The sequence below is a fragment of the Ictidomys tridecemlineatus genome, chromosome 6, assembly GCF_052094955.1.
Source record: "Ictidomys tridecemlineatus isolate mIctTri1 chromosome 6, mIctTri1.hap1, whole genome shotgun sequence".
NCBI classification, from domain to species: domain Eukaryota; kingdom Metazoa; phylum Chordata; class Mammalia; order Rodentia; family Sciuridae; genus Ictidomys; species Ictidomys tridecemlineatus.
In genome coordinates this window covers 4587388-4605493 of record NC_135482.1, presented here as the reverse complement: position 1 = coordinate 4605493, position 18106 = coordinate 4587388, and the positions used below count along the sequence as shown (strand labels likewise).

Here is an 18106-nt window from a genome sequence, read left to right as displayed (position 1 = left end):
AGCTTGGAAGCAATATCAAGTCCCCAGCTGCCCCCTCTCCCCCGCAGCCGCTAACTGGCCCATGCCTGCCTGGCCCTGAACTGCCCAACACAAACAGCTCTCTGACAGGTACGCGGCCCCCAGAGCGCAGCCCACAAGACCTCCAGAGAGAGAGGTTCCCGCTGGGAAGTAGAAAGGGAGGGTGAGTGGGGTACAGCCTAGAGACCAGAGACCAGGAATTGTGAGGCCAGCAGTCGAGGTAAGGAGGTAAGACCAGGTGTCCACGTCACACGAGCAGCCCCAAAGGAGATCCTGGGTGGTGCAGTCCCCCAGGGGGAAGGGCAAGTGCTATCCTACCCCACCTCCAGGACTCCGCCCCAAGACCGACCCTCCCCATCCTGAGGGTGTAGATACCAGCCAACCACAGGCAGCCCACCTGCTGGACCAGAGGGAAGCGGGAGAGACACTGACCCCCAACAAAACCACCCTCTATCTTCCTTGGAGATTCCCCCCCTTCTCCCACCCTCACGTCCCCAACATTTGTGAAACCAGGTACTTTCCACGGATCAGGCTGCTGAGGACTGGGACTCTGAATAGTGTATCACAGTGGTGTGTGTATTCGTTTATCTCCTATTTTTACACTTTCTGTTTTTCCTAATTTTTATGTTTGTTTGTCATACCTGTTGTCTTCCCACTTACTTGTCTCCCCAAATCACTTTCTCTCTTTTCTCCTGCTACTAACCAACTTCTTTAGATTCCTCTTTCATCTTCCTAAGATCTAGTAACTCTGTATCCTCACCTCCTCCCCCTCAACATCTCCTCCTGCACCTCCCCCCTGGCTCTTTGTCCACCATCAGAAACTGTGACCCTCTTGCAGACCTCCTGTTCAGGTTGTAGGTCATATCTGAACTCACCATTTCTGTATATTGTGAGAGACCGTAAATGTCTTAATAGCAGCTCTTTGGTTTAAGGCTGTATATTGTTTCTATTGGGATCTGTTCACATTGTTCTCCCCCTTAAAGGAGAGGCACTGGAACCCTGCAGGGACACTGTAAGCCTATAGGGTAAAAACTGGAACACCTCCGATCCCAGAGCTAGGAGGAAGGCACAGGAAAGAACAAGGGAAGAAAGTGCCCCCAACAAACCAAGATGCCACATTATTGGAATCCCTGGCCAGCACTGCAGAAGGACGGACAGAGATGGAGTTCAGATGCACATGATTAAAATGCTCTGCAAATTAAAGGATGTAAGAGAGCAAGTACAGGAGGCAAAAGATCATTTCGATAAAGAGCTACATAAGCAAATACAGGAAGCAAAAGATTACTTCAATAAGGAGACAGAGCTTCTGAAAAAAAAAAAAGAAATCCTTGAAATGAAAGAAACAATAAACCAAATTAAAAACTCAACAGAAAGCACCACCAACAGATTAGACCACATGGAAGATAGGACCTCAGACAATGAAGGCAAAATGTATAATCTTGAAAAGAATCTTGACCACACAGTGAAAATGGTAAGAAACCATGAGCAGAACATTTCAAGAATTATGGGATAACACAGAAAGACCAGATTTAAGAATTACTGGGATAGAGGAAGGCACAGAGTTTCAAACCAAAGGAGTGAATAATATTCATTGAAATAATGTCAGAAAATTTTCCAAACATGAAGCATGAATTGGAAAATCAATTACAAGAGGCTTACAGGACACCAAATATACAAAATCACAATAGATCCACACCAAGGCACCTTATAATGAAAATGCCTAATGCACAGAATAAGGAGAGAATTTTAAAAGCCACCAGAGAAAGGAATCAGGTTACTTATAGGGGGAAGCTAATTAGACTAGCTGCAGATTTTTCAATCCAGACCCTGAAAGCTAGAAGATCCTGGAACAACATATACCAAGCTCTGAAAGAAAACGGAGGCTTACCAAGAATCTTATATCCAGCAAAATTAAACTTTAGATTTGATGACAAAAAAAAAAACCTTTCCATGATAAACAGAAGTTTAAAGAATTTAATACTAGGAAGCCTGTACTCAGAACATCCTTGGCAAAATATTCTATGAGGAGGAAATAAAAAACAACAATGAAAATCAGCAAAGGGAGGTATTACACTAAAGGAAGAACTAGTCAAAGGAGAAACCAACTCAAGTTAAATATCAAAAATAAACAAAAATAGAATGGCAATATGTAAATCAATGGAAATGTAATTGATGTAACTGATGTGATTCAGCAATCTGTATACAGGGTAAAAATGGGAGTTCATAACCCTTTTGAATCAAACTGTGAAATATATCAAGTTAGATGTAATGTTTTGAACGACCAACAATAAAAAAATAAATAAATAAACAAAAATGACCAGGAATGTAATCATGTCTCAATAAGAACCCTGAATGTTATTGGCCTAAACTCACCAATCAAAAGACATAGGCTGGCAAATTGGATTAAAGAAAAAAAATGACCCAATAATATGCTGCCTTCAATAGACTCATCCCATGGGAAAAGACATCCACAGACTGAAGGTGAAAGGTTGGGGAAAAACATGCCACTCACATGACTGCGGAAACAAGCAGGGGTTTCCATCCTCATATCAAATAAAAGCCAAAGTTAACTAAAAGGGATAAAGAAGGACACTACACACTGCTCAAGGGAACATCATCAACAAGACGTAACAATTACAGGGCACTGAGGTTGTGGCTCAGCTGTAGAGCGCTTGCCTTGCACGTGCGAGACCCTGGGTTCGATTCACAGCACCACATAAAAATAAATAAACAAATACAGATATTGTGTCCATGTATAACTAAAAACATATTTTTTTAAAAAAGACATAACAATTACAAATATATATGCCCCAAATAATGGAGCATCTACGTCCATCAGAAAGTTCAAGAGTCAAATACATCACAACACAATAATTCTGGCTGACTTTAACACACCTCTTTCACCATTGGATAGATCTTCCAAATGAAAGCTAAATAAAGAAACTATAGATCTCAAAAACTTGGACTTAACAAACTTATATAGAATATTTCATCCTTCAACAAGTAAATACACTTTCTTCTCAGCAGAACATGGATCCTTCTCTAAAACAGATCATATATCATGCCACAAAAGCAACTCTTAGCAAATACAAAAAAAAATAGAGATACTACCTGCACTCTATCAGATCATAATGGAATGAGATTAGAAATCAATGATAAAATAAAAAATAGAAGCTACTCCAACACCTGGAGACTAAATAATATGCTATTGAACGAACAATGGGTTACAAAAGACATCAAAAAGGAGATCAAAAATTCTTAGAGGTAAATGAGAACACGGATACAATATATTGAAACCTCTGGGACACTATGAAGCAGTTCTAAGAGGAAAGTTCATTGCATGGAATCCATCCCTTAAAAGAAGAAAAAGTCAACAAATAAAGGACCTAACATTACATCTCAAAGCCCTAGAAAAAGAAGAACAAATCAACCCCCAAAGCAGTAGAAGACAGGAAATAATTAAAATCAGAGCTGAAATCAATTAAATTGAAACAAGAAACAATTGAAAAAATTGACAAAGCAAAAAGTTGGTTCTTTGAAAAAATAAATAGAATTGATAAGCTCTTAGCCATGCTAATGAAGAGAAGGAGAGAGAAACTCAAATTCCTAACATCTGTGATGAACAGGGAAATATCATGACATACACTACAGAAATACAGAAGATAATTAGAAATTATTTTGAAAATTTGTACTCCAATAAAATAGAAAATACTGAAGGCATCGACAAATTTCTAGAGCCATATGGTTTGCCCAAACAGAATCAGGATGATATACACAAGTCAAACAGATCAATTTCAAACAATGAAATAGAAGACACCATCAGAAGCTACCAACCAAGAAAAGCCCAGAACCAGTTGAGTACACAGCTGAATTCTATAAGACCTTCAAAGAAGAACTAATACCAATACTCCTTAAATTATGACATGAAATAGAAAAATAGGGAGCATTTCCAAACTCATTCTATGAGGCCAACATCACCCTGATTTCAAAGTCAGACAAAGACAAATCAAGGAAAGAAAACTTCAGACCAATATCTAATGAACATAGATGCAAAAATTCTCAATAAAATTCTGGTAAATCAAATACAAAAAGATATCAAAAAGATAGTGCACCATGATCAAGTGGGGTCCATCCAGGGATGCAAGGTTGGTTCAACATATAGAAATCAATAAATGTCATTCATCACATCAATAGACTTAAAGATAAGAATCATAGATCACCTCAATAGATGCAGAGAAAGCATTCGACAAAATACAGCACCCCTTCAGTTCAAAGCACTAGAAAAACTAGGGATAACAGGAACACATCTCAACATTGTAAAAGCTATTCATGCTAAGCTCCAGGCCAACATCATTCTAAATGGAGAAAAATTGGAACATTCCCTCTAAAAACTGGAACAAGGCTCCGATCTACATATTGTGGGGTCAGGCTCCAAATTCCTTAATAGGACACCCATAGCACAAGAGTTAATAACAAGAATCAACAAATGGGACTTACTTAAACTAAAAAGTTTTTTCTCAGCAAGAGAAACAATAAGAGAGGTAAATAGGGAGCCTACATCCTGGGAACAAATTTTTACTCCTCACACTTCAGATAGAGCCCTAATATCCAGAGTATACAAAGAACTCAAAAAATTAGACAATAAGATAACAAATAACCCAATCAACAAATGGGCCAAGGATCTGAACAGACACTTCTCAGAGGAGGATATACAATCAATCAACAAGTACATGAAAAAATGCTCACCATCTCTAGCAGTCAGAGAAATGCAAATCAAAACCACCCTAAGATACCATCTCACTCCAGTAAGATTGGCAGCCACTATGAAGTCAAACAACAACAAGTGCTGGCGAGGATGTGGAGAAAAGGGTACTCTTGTACATTGCTGGTGGGACTGCAAATTGGTGCGGCCAATTTGGAAAGCAGTTTGGAGATTCCTGGGAAAGCTGGGAATGGAACCACCACTTGATTCTGCTATTGCCCTTCTCAGACTATTCCCTGAAGACCTTAAAAGAGCATGCTACAGGGATGCTGCCATATCGATGTTCATAGCAGCACAATTCACAATAGCTAGACTGTGGAACCAACCCAGATACCCTTCAATGGATGAATGGATAAAAAAAATGTGGCATCTATACACAATGGAGTACTATGCAGCAATAAAAAATGACAAAATCATAGAATTTGCAGGGAAATGGATGGCACTAGAGCAGATTATGCTTAGTGAAGCTAGTCAATCCCTAAAAAACAAATACCAAATGTCTTCTTTGATATAATGAGAGCAACTATGAACAGAGCAAGGAGGAAGAGCAGGAAGAAAAGACTAACATTTAACAGAGTCATGAGATGGGAGGGAAAGGGAGAGAAAAGGGAAATTGCATGGAAATGAAGGGAGACCCTCATTGCTATACAAAATTACATATAAGAGGTTGTGAGGGGAATGGGAAAATAAACAAGGAGAGTAATGAATTACAGTAGATGGGGTAGAGAGAGAAGAATGGAGGGGAGGGGAGGGGAGGGGGGATAGTAGGGGATAGGAAAGTTAGCAGAATACAACAATTACTAATTGGGCATTATGTAAAATTGTGGATGTATAACCGACGTGATTCTGCAATCTGCATTTGGGGTAAAATTGGGAGTTCATAACCCACTTCAATCTAATGTATGAAATATGATATGTCAAGAGCTTTGTAATGTTGTGAACAACCAATAAAAAAATAAAAAATTAAAAAAAAAGAACATTTATGCCCCCCCCAAAAAAATAAATAAAATAAAATCCATGTATAGATTGCTCATGAAAAAAAATAAAAAAAAAATAAAAATAAAAACTGGAACAAGGCAGGGATGCCCTCTTTCACCACTTCTACTTATTGTAGTTCTTGAAACACTGGCCAGAGCAATTACACAGGTAAAAGAAATTAAAGGGATACAGATAGGAAAAGAAGAACTCAAACTTACTATTTGCTAACAATATGATTCTATACCTAGAAGATCCAAAAAATTCTACCAGAAAACTTCTAGAACTAATAAATGAATTCAGCAAAGTAGCAGGATAAAAAATCAAAATCCATAAGTCAAAGGCATTTCTGTACATCAATGACAAATCCTCTGAAAGAGAAACTAGGAAAACCACCCCATTTATAATACCACAGAAAAATAAAATACTTGGAAATCAACAAAAGAGGCGAAAGACCTCTACAATAAAAAAACCACAGAACGCTAAAGAAAGAAATTAAAAAGACCTTAGAAGATGGAAAGGTCTCCCTTGTTCTTGGATAGGCAGAATTAATATTGTCAAATGGTCATAATTCCAAAAGCATTATACAGATTTAATGCAATTCCAATAAAAATCTCAATGACATTCCTCATAGAAATAGAAAAAGCAATCATGAAATTCATCTGGAAAAATAAGAGACCCAGAATAGCCAAAGCAATCCTTAGCAGAAGAGTAAAGCAGGTGGCATCACAATACTAGACCTTAAACTATACTACAGAGCAGTAGTGACAAAAATGGCATGGTATTGGCACCAAAATAGACTAGTAGACCAATGGTACAGAATAGAGGACACAGAGACTAACCCATATAAATACAGTTATTTCATATCAGACAAAGGCATCAAAAACATTTGCAGGTAAAAGGATGGAGTTGGGGAATATTATGCTAAGAAATATTAGAAAAAATAGCCTCTTCAACAAATGGTGCTGGGAAAACTGAAGATCCATATGCAGCAAAATGAAATTAAGTCCCTACCTCTCACGATGCACAAAACTCAATTCAAAGTATATCAAGGACCTAGGAATTAAACCAGAGACCTTGCACCTAATAGAAGAAAAAGTAGGCCCAAATCTCCATCGTGTCGGATTAGGCCCTGACCTCCTTAACAAGACTCCTAAACACAAGAAACAAAATCAAGAATCAGTGGGGCTGGGGTGGTGGCTCAGTGGTGAGCGCTTGCCTCGAATGTGTGAGGCCCTGGGTTTGATGCTCAGCACCACATATAAATAAAAAATAAAAGTCCATCAACAACTAAAATGAGTAAAATAAATAAACTTTAAAAAAGAATCAATAAATGGTACAGATTCAAACTAAAAAGCTTCTTCTCAGCAAAAGAAACAATCAGTGACATGAATAGAGAGTCAACAGAATGGGAGCAAATCTTTACCACAGCACATCAGATAGAGCACTCATCTCTAGGGTATATAAAGAACTCAAAAACCTCAACACCAAAAATACAAATAACCCAATCCATAAATGGGCCAAGGACCTGAACAGACCCATCTCAGAAGAGGATATACAATCAATCAACAAATATATGAAGAAATGTTCAACATCCCTAGCAATTAGAGAAATTCAAATCAAAACCACTCTAAGGTTTCATCTCACTCCAGTCAGAAGGCAGCTGTTAAGAATACAGACAACAATAAGTGCTGGCGAGGATGTGGGGGAAAGGCACACTCATACATTGCTGATGGAACTGCAAATTGGTGCAGCCAATATGGAAAGCAGTATGGAGATTCCTTGGAAAACTGGGAATGGAACCACCATTTGACCCAGCTATCCCACTCCTCAGTTTATACCCAAAGGACTTAAAAACAGCCTACTACAGGGACACAGCCACATCCATGTTTATAGCAGCACAATTCACAATAGCTAAATTGTGGAGCCAACCTAGATGCCCTTCAGTAGATGAATGGATAAAGAAACTGTGGTATATATACACAGTGGAATATTACTCAGCATTAAAAGAGAATAAAATCATGGCATTTGCAGGTCAATGGATGGAGTTGGGGAATATTATGCTAAGTGAAGTAAGCCAGTCCCCCAAATCCAAATTTGAATGTTTTCTCTGATATGTGGATGGTGATGCATAATGGGGATAGCGGGGAGCATGGGAGGAATGGAGGGACTCTAGAGAGGGCAAAGGGGAGAGAGGGGAAGGGAGGGGGCATTGGGGTGAGGAAGATGGTGGAATGAGATGGACATCATTACCCTAAGGACATGTGTGAAGATATGAATGGTGTGACTACTTTGTGTGCAACCAGAGACATGAAAAATTGTGCTCTACGTGTGTACTATGAATTGAAATGCATTCTGCTGTCATGTATAACAAATTAGAATAAACAAATAAACTTTTTTTTTTTTTTAAAAAAAAAAAAGGTGACTTTCTTCAACAGCTGCGGGATGGGGACCTGTGTGCAGGAGATTTCACCCACTGGAGGAGCAAGGGGCAGAGTTGGAATATGTCCTTTCTGTGCACAGGAATACAAAGGAGCTTTCAAAATATTTAGAGACCTCAATTTCTCGGAATGGAACCAAGCTTCTTGGACGGTTGCATAGGATTAACTGGAAAAGCACCTGACTTTGCCCCTTTCTCTTTCTGGTGGTGAGCTGCATGTGACGCTCCCTGGGGGAGGGTTCCCCAAGAGGAGGAGGCAGGTGGCGCAGGGCTGTGCCCTTGCTGCACTCTGAGCTCCGTTTTAATGTCTTAGTGACGTTGGCCTCCAGCGAGGTCTTCTTCGGGAATATGCTCCTGACCAAGAGCTTTGAGAAGAGCAGGGAGGGAAACTGAAAGAGTATTTTGGTGACACATGTAACTCTAGGGATTTTCATTGTGACTGTGTGTTGATGAGCCTTGGTTTAAGAAAAATCTGAGCAATTCAGCCGAGTATGAAAAGGAAATAAATATACAGGAAGTCTCACCACCCGAAGCTTTGTACAGAGTGTTCCAAAAGCTCCCAGTAAGATCATGATCATGTCTATAATTTTACAAAAAAGGAACCACACTACACTTTCAGATTGACAGATGCTTTCTTCATTTAGCACCATCGCTTGAAAATATTCCCGTCAGCAGCAGCACTTGTCTACATTATTCTTTCGGATGCTTCGGGGCACCCCAGCATATTGATGGACAGGCAAATGGTACAACCGTCGTCCATCTTCATGCATTTAGCTTTATGTTTCCCTGATTCCCAATCTAAACGAGATCCCCATCATTATTTTCTCTCTCAACACCTTGTCTTCTGCCATAACATTAAAAAGTTATATTGATGACAGTGTGTGCATTTCACGTCCCTGTCCCTGGTGTGGATCACAGGGCTCTACGGAAGCAGAGCTGTGACTGCTCTGTTCATTAGCAATGACCCAGAACAGAGCACAGTTTGGTATGTGGTGAACACTCAAAAACAGGTATTTTTTAAAAGCAGATATATTTTTATCAATAATGTCTAAATAAATGTTGCCAAATATAAAAAGCTGTACAGGGGCTGGGGATGTGGCTCAAGCGGTAACGTGCTTGCCTGGCATGCGCGGGGAGCTGGGTTCAGTCCTCAGCACCACATAAAAATAAAATAAAGATGTTGTGTCCACTGAAAACTGAAAAATAAATATTAAAAATTCTCTCTCTCTCTCTCTCTCTCTCTCTCTCTCTCTCAAAAAAAAAAAAAAAAAAAGCTGTACAAAGCATTAGTAAACAGGGAAGTTACACCTGAGGTGGCATCTGCACCAGGCCAGTGAAAGTGTGACCATTCACCCCCATTAAGTGTCAGAGGCACGTGTGACAAGGGGAGGGCACGTGCATCTAAACGGACAGGGGAGAAACACACCTGCCAATCAAAGAAAGGCCATGCGCTCCACTCCACAGTCCAGCCAGCTCCGCGCCTGCGTGCAGAGTGCCCAGAGAAACTCGGCACCTACGCACAGAAGCCACGTGTGCAGTCACCTACAGTGGCCCTGTCCAAACGCCCACCACAGGAGGACACACGACTCATGTGCTTTTGGATAACGGAAAACCGTGCAGCAGAGAGAATGATAACACAGCTGCATCCAGAGGAGGAATATCACCCCCAGGATGAACAGAAACAGCTTTGCAACTCTGTAATGATACGAGAGGGAGAAAGAAAGTCGGATAGATGGAGATGAGCCACATCAGGCCAAAGACAAAGAATCCAGTCTGTCAGGAAACAGAACAACAACATCACCTGCAAACGCTTCATGCCATAAAAATGGACTAAATAAAAAATATGAATTCATTAAAAGGAAATCTTGAAAATTATAAAACAATGAAAGAATGAGAAAGGATATTTCAAAGCTAAGAAGATGAAGATAACATCTTTATAGGACTAATAAAATTATAAACAGCAAGAATAAGACATCAGGAAGGAAATTAATATTGAAGATATGGCTTGAAAGAATCTCAACCACGGGGCTGGGGCTGGGGCTGGGGCTGGAGCTCAGGGGCAGAGCGCTTGCCTCGCACGTGTGAGGCCCTGGGTTCGATCCTCAACACCACATAAAAATAAATAGATTAATTAATTAAAATAAAGGTTTAGAAATAAATAAGAATCTCAACAACAACAGAGAACAGGACAGAGGGTTAGAACAGCTTGAGAAGGTGACAGCTTCCAAGACAAAGATGACCCAATACAAGGAGAACCGGTCAAGCCCCAGGGGAAGCCAGGTGGGTGGACGGGGGTGGGGGTGGTTCCCAGAACAGGACCCTTGTCTGATGGAAGGAAGACTGAATCTGCCACCAAAGGCCACAGTGTATCCCAGAAAACCACCTCCAAATCCTCCATGCTGGGACATGGCTTAGTTTGGCTTTTTAAATTCAATGATGGTGGGAAAATGCTTTAAGCATCCAGGTAGGAAAAGGGAATCAGCTACATTCGGAAAGAAATCAGGTGGACCCCAGGCTCCTCGCAGCGACAGGAGGCTAGAGACAGCAGATAAAACATTCCCGACTTTATGAAGGAAACAGAGTGGGATGCAGACTGTACCCAGCCGAGTTGTTGTTCAAGGATAAAAGCCTCAAATGTGGAAAAAACAAAGGGAGTACAGCCCCCTGAGCCTCTCCTAGGAAATGGCCCAACTATGAGAGGCAGCAACCCACACAGTCAGTCAAGATGAAGATCCGGGAGGGCCACGCGTGGGTGAGCCCAGAACTAGAGGGGCGCAGAAACTCAGGCCGTGGCAGGGTTGTGGAATGTGGCTGTCATAAACTCTGGGCATCCTGGGGCGGGGCGGAGCCGGGGAAGGCTGGGGGCCGTCGCTGAGCTCCCTGGCGACAGCCAGCCCGATGCCCATGCCAGCCCTGGGGACGGGCTTCAGAGGCAGACTCCTCTGGCTCACCCTTTGAGGAACTACTCTGTCTCTGTCTCTGTCTGTCTCGTGGGAAAGAACTCATCCAAAGTCCAGACATGTCCTGGGCTGCGCCCGAGGACAGCCTGGCAGGGTTAGAGCAGGACCCTGAGCTCCAGGTGGCTCATGGCAAGTCACCTCTCCGCCTCCTGCCTCTGCTTCCTCACCTGAAGGTGGAGAGGACAGCGGGGCCTGACCCACAGACCGTAGGAGGGCTGCATACTCGGGCCTGGGCAGCCTGGGAGAGGCTGGTCACCACCGCAGTGGTGTGCCTGCTTTTCTTCTGAGGAGCCAAGGACATTCAAAATAAATATGCTTTGTTTTTCAAAAGGCGCATGATCCTCTTACACGCTCATTTCCATCTGTGAGTCTGCCCACCCAGTGCCCACTGATGCAGTGCCCTTCTCTACATGAACAGGAAGTTCTAGAACAACGCTCACTGAAGGCTGCCATCAGTGTTTCAGAATTGCACACATTTCTTGCAATGGGCATGCGTTCTATAACGGTCATGTTTTTATGAAAACAATAAAGCTGTTAACAAGAGCAACCTGGGAAGACATGTCTTAGCAAATTACCAACGGACACTCAGGTGTGTCGGTTCTCTAAACCCCTTAGCAACACTGGCTTTGTTAGTTTTTTCTTCATTGAAATTTTTCTATTGAAAATTTCGTATTGACAATTTGGGAGTTTCTGTATGTTAGGAACAGTGATATTATATTTGTCACTTATGTTACATGGATTTTGCCACATTTACCTTATGTCTACACAAAGTTTTGCTGTATAAAAGTTTTAGTTTTCATATTTTTTCTTTATGGCTTTTGGGCATTACTTCATGTTTAAAAGATGTTTTAAATTTCAAATTAAAAATGTTTTCACCCAGGCTTGGAGTATAGTGTAACGTTACAGCATTTCCCTAATGTGGCATGATCTCCAGCATAATAAAAATTTTTAAAAAACTAAATTATATTTTACCCACATTTATCATTTTATATTTAAATGGCTCATGCTTATAAAATTTATTGTTGGGAAAGAGTAAGTATCTCAATTACAGTTTTTTAATGATCCAACCCCTGCCCCCACTATCTTGTTGAAATGCCGAATATCATCTGAGAAGTTTCTGTACGTAGATGGACCTAGTATCCAGCTCATCTTTTAAATCCATCTGAATGTTCATTGCTGCACCCACGCCATACTGTCTTAATTATTAAGCCTTTATAAAACATTCTGTATGTGGCAAGACAAGTTCTCTATTATAATTATTCAAAAGAAATAAGTATCCAGGCATTAATAGCAAATCTCCCAATCCCAATCAGGAAGAATCTCTGCATTTATTCAAATTTTCTTCTGCTACTCAATCAACCTGTGTCTGCTCCTCCTGTGAGTGTTACATAGTTCTTACTAGAATCAGTGAGAGTGACACAGAGAATGGACTTTAAAATCGACTTCTTATCACCACCACTGTGGTCAGTGCACAGGAATTACCAGGGGACGGCGGAGGTCTCCGGTTGCAGGAGACGGAGGTAGGATCAGAACCGACCTGGGAAATAATGTCTAGCACTAACAGTTTTCTGGGTCATCTTCCTGCTCTGTTTCTCCTTCACGCACTTCTGCGGCCTTAGGAGAACACTCACCTCTCTGCAAAACGTCCTTTCAATGTCATCCAAGGAGCAGTTGTCCCAGATGCTGTCAGAAGCCACGAAGCTGGGCAAGTGCTCCCTCCTGGAGAGCTTAGCTTGTTGATTCTCACGCGGGATCTCTGATAGAAAAGAGCGAATGAAAAGCTTTAGTTTATTCACATTGTCATTTAAACATTATTTAAAGTACATTTAAACATTATTTCCTTTTCATCATCGCCTGTTTGATAAGAGTAAGACTTGAATAAACAAAGAAAATGATGAGCCATCTAATAAACTGTATTGAAATAGCTGGATGAACTGTTTAGAAAAAAAGTCAGTCTTCCACAGGCTACTCTAGGACCAGTTCTAGACAGAGTGAAATGCACACTGAGCAGAGTAATAAAACCACAAATGTAGTAGAAGAAAATTATGATGACAGTTACATAATATATAACCTTTGTGTGAAGACTTTCCAAAGAAATCATTAAACCAGAAATCATTTAAATAATGGATAGGTCTGACAATATAAATATTTAATTTTTGTTTGGTTAAAAATTCACACAAATAACAGTGAAAAAATTGAGTGGGGAAAAGCTATTGTTAATATACATGAGAAATATAGGTCAATTTTCATAAAATATGTTTCTTTTATGAATCAATAAGATAAATATAAATATTCAATAGATTATCTGTCTCTAACTCACTTCAAAAGAACTAGAAAAAAATCCAGTAACTGTATGAGAAGTGCCCAAACTTTTAAAGTTTTTAAAATCTAATTAAACCAGTTGGTATTTTTTCCTGCTTTTCAAATAGGCAAGGATGAAGGGCTGATAAGGACCAGTTCTGCTGAGTGCGCCCAGCACCCTCAAACCCTTCCCCATACCCTGGGCAAGTGGGGTAACGGCACAGGTGACCAACCTTACACGGGCCAGGTCACCCTGCACTACTTATAAGGGGAAAGAACGGAAACAGTCCAGATGCCCAGCAAAGGGGGCAAGTTGTGTGAAGTCGTGGCTCACGGAGCCTGGAGCCTGTGTAAGGGCACACGGTCGCCGGCCCCCAGGACGCAGGGCTAATTCGTGACCGCAGAGCTTCTCTGTGCTGCCTACTGTGTCACGATGGGAAAAAAGACAATTTTCCATCCACACCTCTATGGAGGTGTCAGGAAACAGAACCCAGGGCACGCATGCCGGAAGGATGCAGAGGTGGGGCTCAGGAGGCAGGATTTCAGGGGATTGTCATCTTGTGGTTTTGTATTTTCTGACTCTTGTCAAACAAGTGTGTGTTACTTTTATGATAAAAAAAAAGAATAAAGTAAATCTAAAATATAGCCATTTTCTTCCTCAGAGTCGACTGCAAAGAATCACAAATGGTTTCCCAGATTTATTTCCTAAAATGTCTGCATTCAGCCCACTCCATCCAGCTGCCGCTAGGTCTGCCCGTCACTGGGACTCTATCTCCAGCTCCAAAAAAAGCCAAAAACAAAGAAAGCCAGCCTCCCGCAGCGGGGCCCTCCGGGTGGCCTCCTGGGCTCAGGGCTGCTCTTCGCAGGCGGCAGTGGACAGGGTCCTCAGGATGGGGGGTCCCAGCCCCCAAGCCGCAGCACCCCTGGCCCAGCTCACCCGGCTGCCCGGCTGCCTGGCCCTTCATCCTGTTGTCACTCCACTTGTGATTCACAGGGACGGGGACACACGGACACACGGACACATGGACGGACGGACGGACGGACGGGCAGCCTGTCATCTGGGAACTCGCCCTGGCCGGCAGGACCCCAGTGCAGCCTCGTCCTTCCTGCCACCCTCTGGCTCCCCGACACTCTTTCTGAAGGACTTTTTCCAGTGCTGGGGGTGGAAGCAGGACCTTCCATGCGCCAGGCCAGAGCCCGACCACCTTGCGGAAGGATCCCCGTCGGTTCGAACAGAATAAAGAAGTCTTTAGTGGCTGAGCTCTGGTCTAGGTGTGGTGAAGGGAAGCCGCCCGAGTCACCTCCTCATGTGCCCAGACAGAGATAGTAGAAAACACCGTTCCACGTCCAGAAAAGTCGAAGGTAAGGCATGCTGCCACCAGAGACCACCCCACAGAGCTGAGGACAGCACCGAATCCCTGCACAGCGCCTGGCAGATGGACCTTACAGGACATTTCCTCCCCAAATGAATATACAGAGCAGGTTTCATCCCGTGGCTTACCGTTCACGGCAGGACTTCGTATAAGAGCCAGGAATCACATACCGGAAACTTTAATATGTTGATTTCTATTTGTCAATTGTATCTCAATAAAGCTGCAAATAAATCATTGTAGAAATGCAGACTAAACTAAAAGGAATGAAGAGAATAAAACAGAAATAGAAAGTGAAATAAAGACTGTCAAGTAAAGAAAAAGAAAGGAGGAAGGAGGGAGGAGGGAGGAGGAGGATGGAGGAAGGAGGGATGAAGGAGGAGGAAGAAGGGATGGAGGAGGAGGAGGAAGGGAGGAGGAGGAAGGAGGTAGGAAGGAGGAGGAAGAAGGGAGGAGGAGGAAGGAGGGAGGAAGGAGGAGGAAGAAGGGAGGAGGAGGAAGGAGGGAGGAAGAAGGGAGAATGAGGAAGGATGGAGGAGGAAGAAGGAGGGAGGAGGAAAAAGGAGGGAGGAGGAAAAAGGAGGGAGGAGGAGGGAGGAGGGAGGAAGGAGGGAGGAGGAGGAAGGAGAGAGAAGGAGGAAGGAAGGAGGGAGAAGGAGGGAGGAGGAGGAAGGGGGGAGGAAGGAGGAAGGAAGGAGGAGGGAGGAAGGAGGAGGAAGGAGGGAGGAGGAGGAAGGAGGAAGGAGGAGGAAGGAGGGAGGAAGGAGGAAGGAGGAGGAAGGAGGAGGAGAAAGAGGGAGGAAGGAGGAGGAGGGAGGAGGAGAAAGAGGGAGGCAGGAGCGGGAAGACAGAGTGGAGACCCATGCACTAGGAATCATGCAGAAGACGGTCAGACACGGGTGGAACAAATACTAAAATTTACAGTTAAAACATCTTTCCTGAAATACGAGAGACCCAAGTCCACACATTTAAACTGTACACAACGCACTCAGGAGATCAATCAGTCTGCTGGTATTATGGCATATTCTAGAATAAATTTTTAGGGTTTAAAAATCTCTTAACATCCAGGCAAAAAAAAATCAAGTTACAAATAGGGACATAAAATCAGACTGTCACCAAGCTTTTCTTCAGCTAAACGTTATGCCGTTATGCAGGCAATGGGAGAAAAAAGACATTTAAGACGCTTAGGAAAAACTGGAGTCAAGGATTCTACATCCGGAAAAGCTGATTTTTCAAGTGTTAAGGCCACAAACTTAGGAACAAGTAAGAAATCAGAGAATATTGTTTTCATGAGCATTTCCCAAGGAACCTACCAGAAAACAAGGAATACACAAACCGGGAAGGGAAACGACAAGCCCAGGAAGGCAGAGCGCTGAGCTAATGCGCTGGGTGAAGGCCCCTTCCCTGGACGGTGCAATCCTGTGACACGGGTCAGCAGGACAGCAAGACCTGCTCCTGAGCCACTTGAGCAGAAAGAACTGGAAGGTGAGTCACCTGGGAAGGGCTCCAGGGCGGCCCAGGGGCCTGTCTGTTCCTCGGCTCTGCCCAGGGCGAGCTAGTAAGGGGGAATTCACACAGCCCACCCATGTGCAGGTAAAGTGCTTCCACACGCCACAGCACAGAGGCCTGCAGACCCCAGGAGGGGCACAGCGTGGGGCTGAGGACTCTGAAGAGACAGGACCCTGGCGGACGCTGAGCCGCTGGTCACAATGCTCCCTTCCCGCTTCTTGCCGGGAGCAGGCCCGGGCCAGACAGAGCCTCAGTCGGGAGCTGAAGTGTGATGTGCCCACACCCCAGTCTCCTGCTTCTTTAAGTTAAAACATCCACCAAAATGGCTTGCCGCTGAAGGTCTGGATTCTACCTATAAATGTTGTAGAAGTAGCCAGTGGGAAAACCAGTGTGGAAGGGTATTTTCAGATGACCCCTGCCCAGGCTGTAGAAGAAGACTAATGAGAACAGGTGCATGCCAGGACTACGCCAGGGACAGGGCAGCAGGAGAAACTTGAGCTAGAGCCGTGGGAACAGGAACCTGCAGGAGAATGACTGGAGACACAGCTTACATCGGATCAAACCGAACATGCCATTCTGCTCTGCATCTTCATTTTATGTATCATTAATAAAGAAAGCCTGCTGCCAATTAGCGACGAAATGCAGGAACAGAGCAAGAGAGATTTCCGTAGTGAAACTGAGACTATATTATAGAACTGACCCTCTTATGACACCTCATGAAATTAGTGTCTCAGAACAGTAAAAATCAGCAAAAAAAAAAAAACAACAAACAAAAAAAAAAACCTACACTTAATATAGGCAGCCAGAAAGTTATGCTCCCAATTACAGGGGGCAGGGGTCAGCTCATATCAACCAACTCTCCCAGCAGGTAACAATGATAAACTCTGGGCAAAATATGAACAAAACCACCGGGAGGCCCTGGGCACAGCCACCAGTTGGAGCCCACTCTGGGAAGATGGGATCAGGGCAGCAAGTGTGCGGTGGTTTGGCTGCGAGGGCCGCCCTGGCTGGAAACAGGCCGAGGGCCTAGAGCTGCATGTGAACCCCAAGATCTCGGATCAGCAATCAGAAAGCAGCTCCGGCTGCCAGGGCAGGGGGAGGGAGGGAAGTGCCAAGGAAGAGAGCCCAGGAGGCCTCCGACGCCTGTGGACACACGGTCGCTGCCACCTCTGCCGGTGGATGGGCAGGCAGCGCTGAGCTGCCCGGCTAAGGAGGGGACAACACATGGCAGGCATCGCCCCCAGGAGGAGCTCGGGGCTGCAGGCAGCCAGGGTGGCCAGCGGTCAGGCAGAACTTGGTCCCCACAGGAGCACCATGTGCAGAGAGCACATGGCCTCTGCAAGGCGATCAACAGACCAAACCTGAGCGGACACAGATGTTGGAATTAGCAGACAAAAATTTTAGAGCATTTTAATGTTCTTAGAATTTTAAAGTAACGGTGTCTGGGAATCTGTGCTCCTGATGAACGCAGACGAAGACCTCGGGGAGCCAGGGTGCCACAGCCGCACACTGCGAGTGGCTGCGCAGGACACAGCACAGCACAGCAGCACAGCCAGGGGCAGGAGGGCCGCACTGGGAGGTGCTGGGAAAGTCCTGCGCCTCCCAGAAGCCTCCATTATCTGAGGGCGGACTCGGGTTGACAGAAGGTGCATATCGTGAACCGTAAAGGACGCTTGATGATGAATGAAAGGCGTCAATAGAAGAAGTAATGCAGAATAGGAAGCGCTCGGTTCACCCAAACTTTTTGAAATTAACCCAAACTCTTTAGGAA

At 43.6% G+C, this 18106-nt stretch overlaps 1 protein-coding gene across 9 annotated transcripts in view; it reads right to left on the bottom strand.

The window, feature by feature from the left end:
* The window catches only part of Efcab6 (EF-hand calcium binding domain 6), a 212782-nt gene that overhangs the window by 131301 nt on the left and 63375 nt on the right, over positions 1-18106 (bottom strand). For all 9 annotated transcript variants that reach the window (XM_078052585.1, XM_078052592.1, XM_078052584.1 and 6 more), the window contains one exon: positions 12787-12911. In XM_078052585.1, the coding sequence (XP_077908711.1) occupies positions 12787-12911 (125 nt within the window). The remainder of the gene's footprint in view (positions 1-12786; positions 12912-18106) is intronic.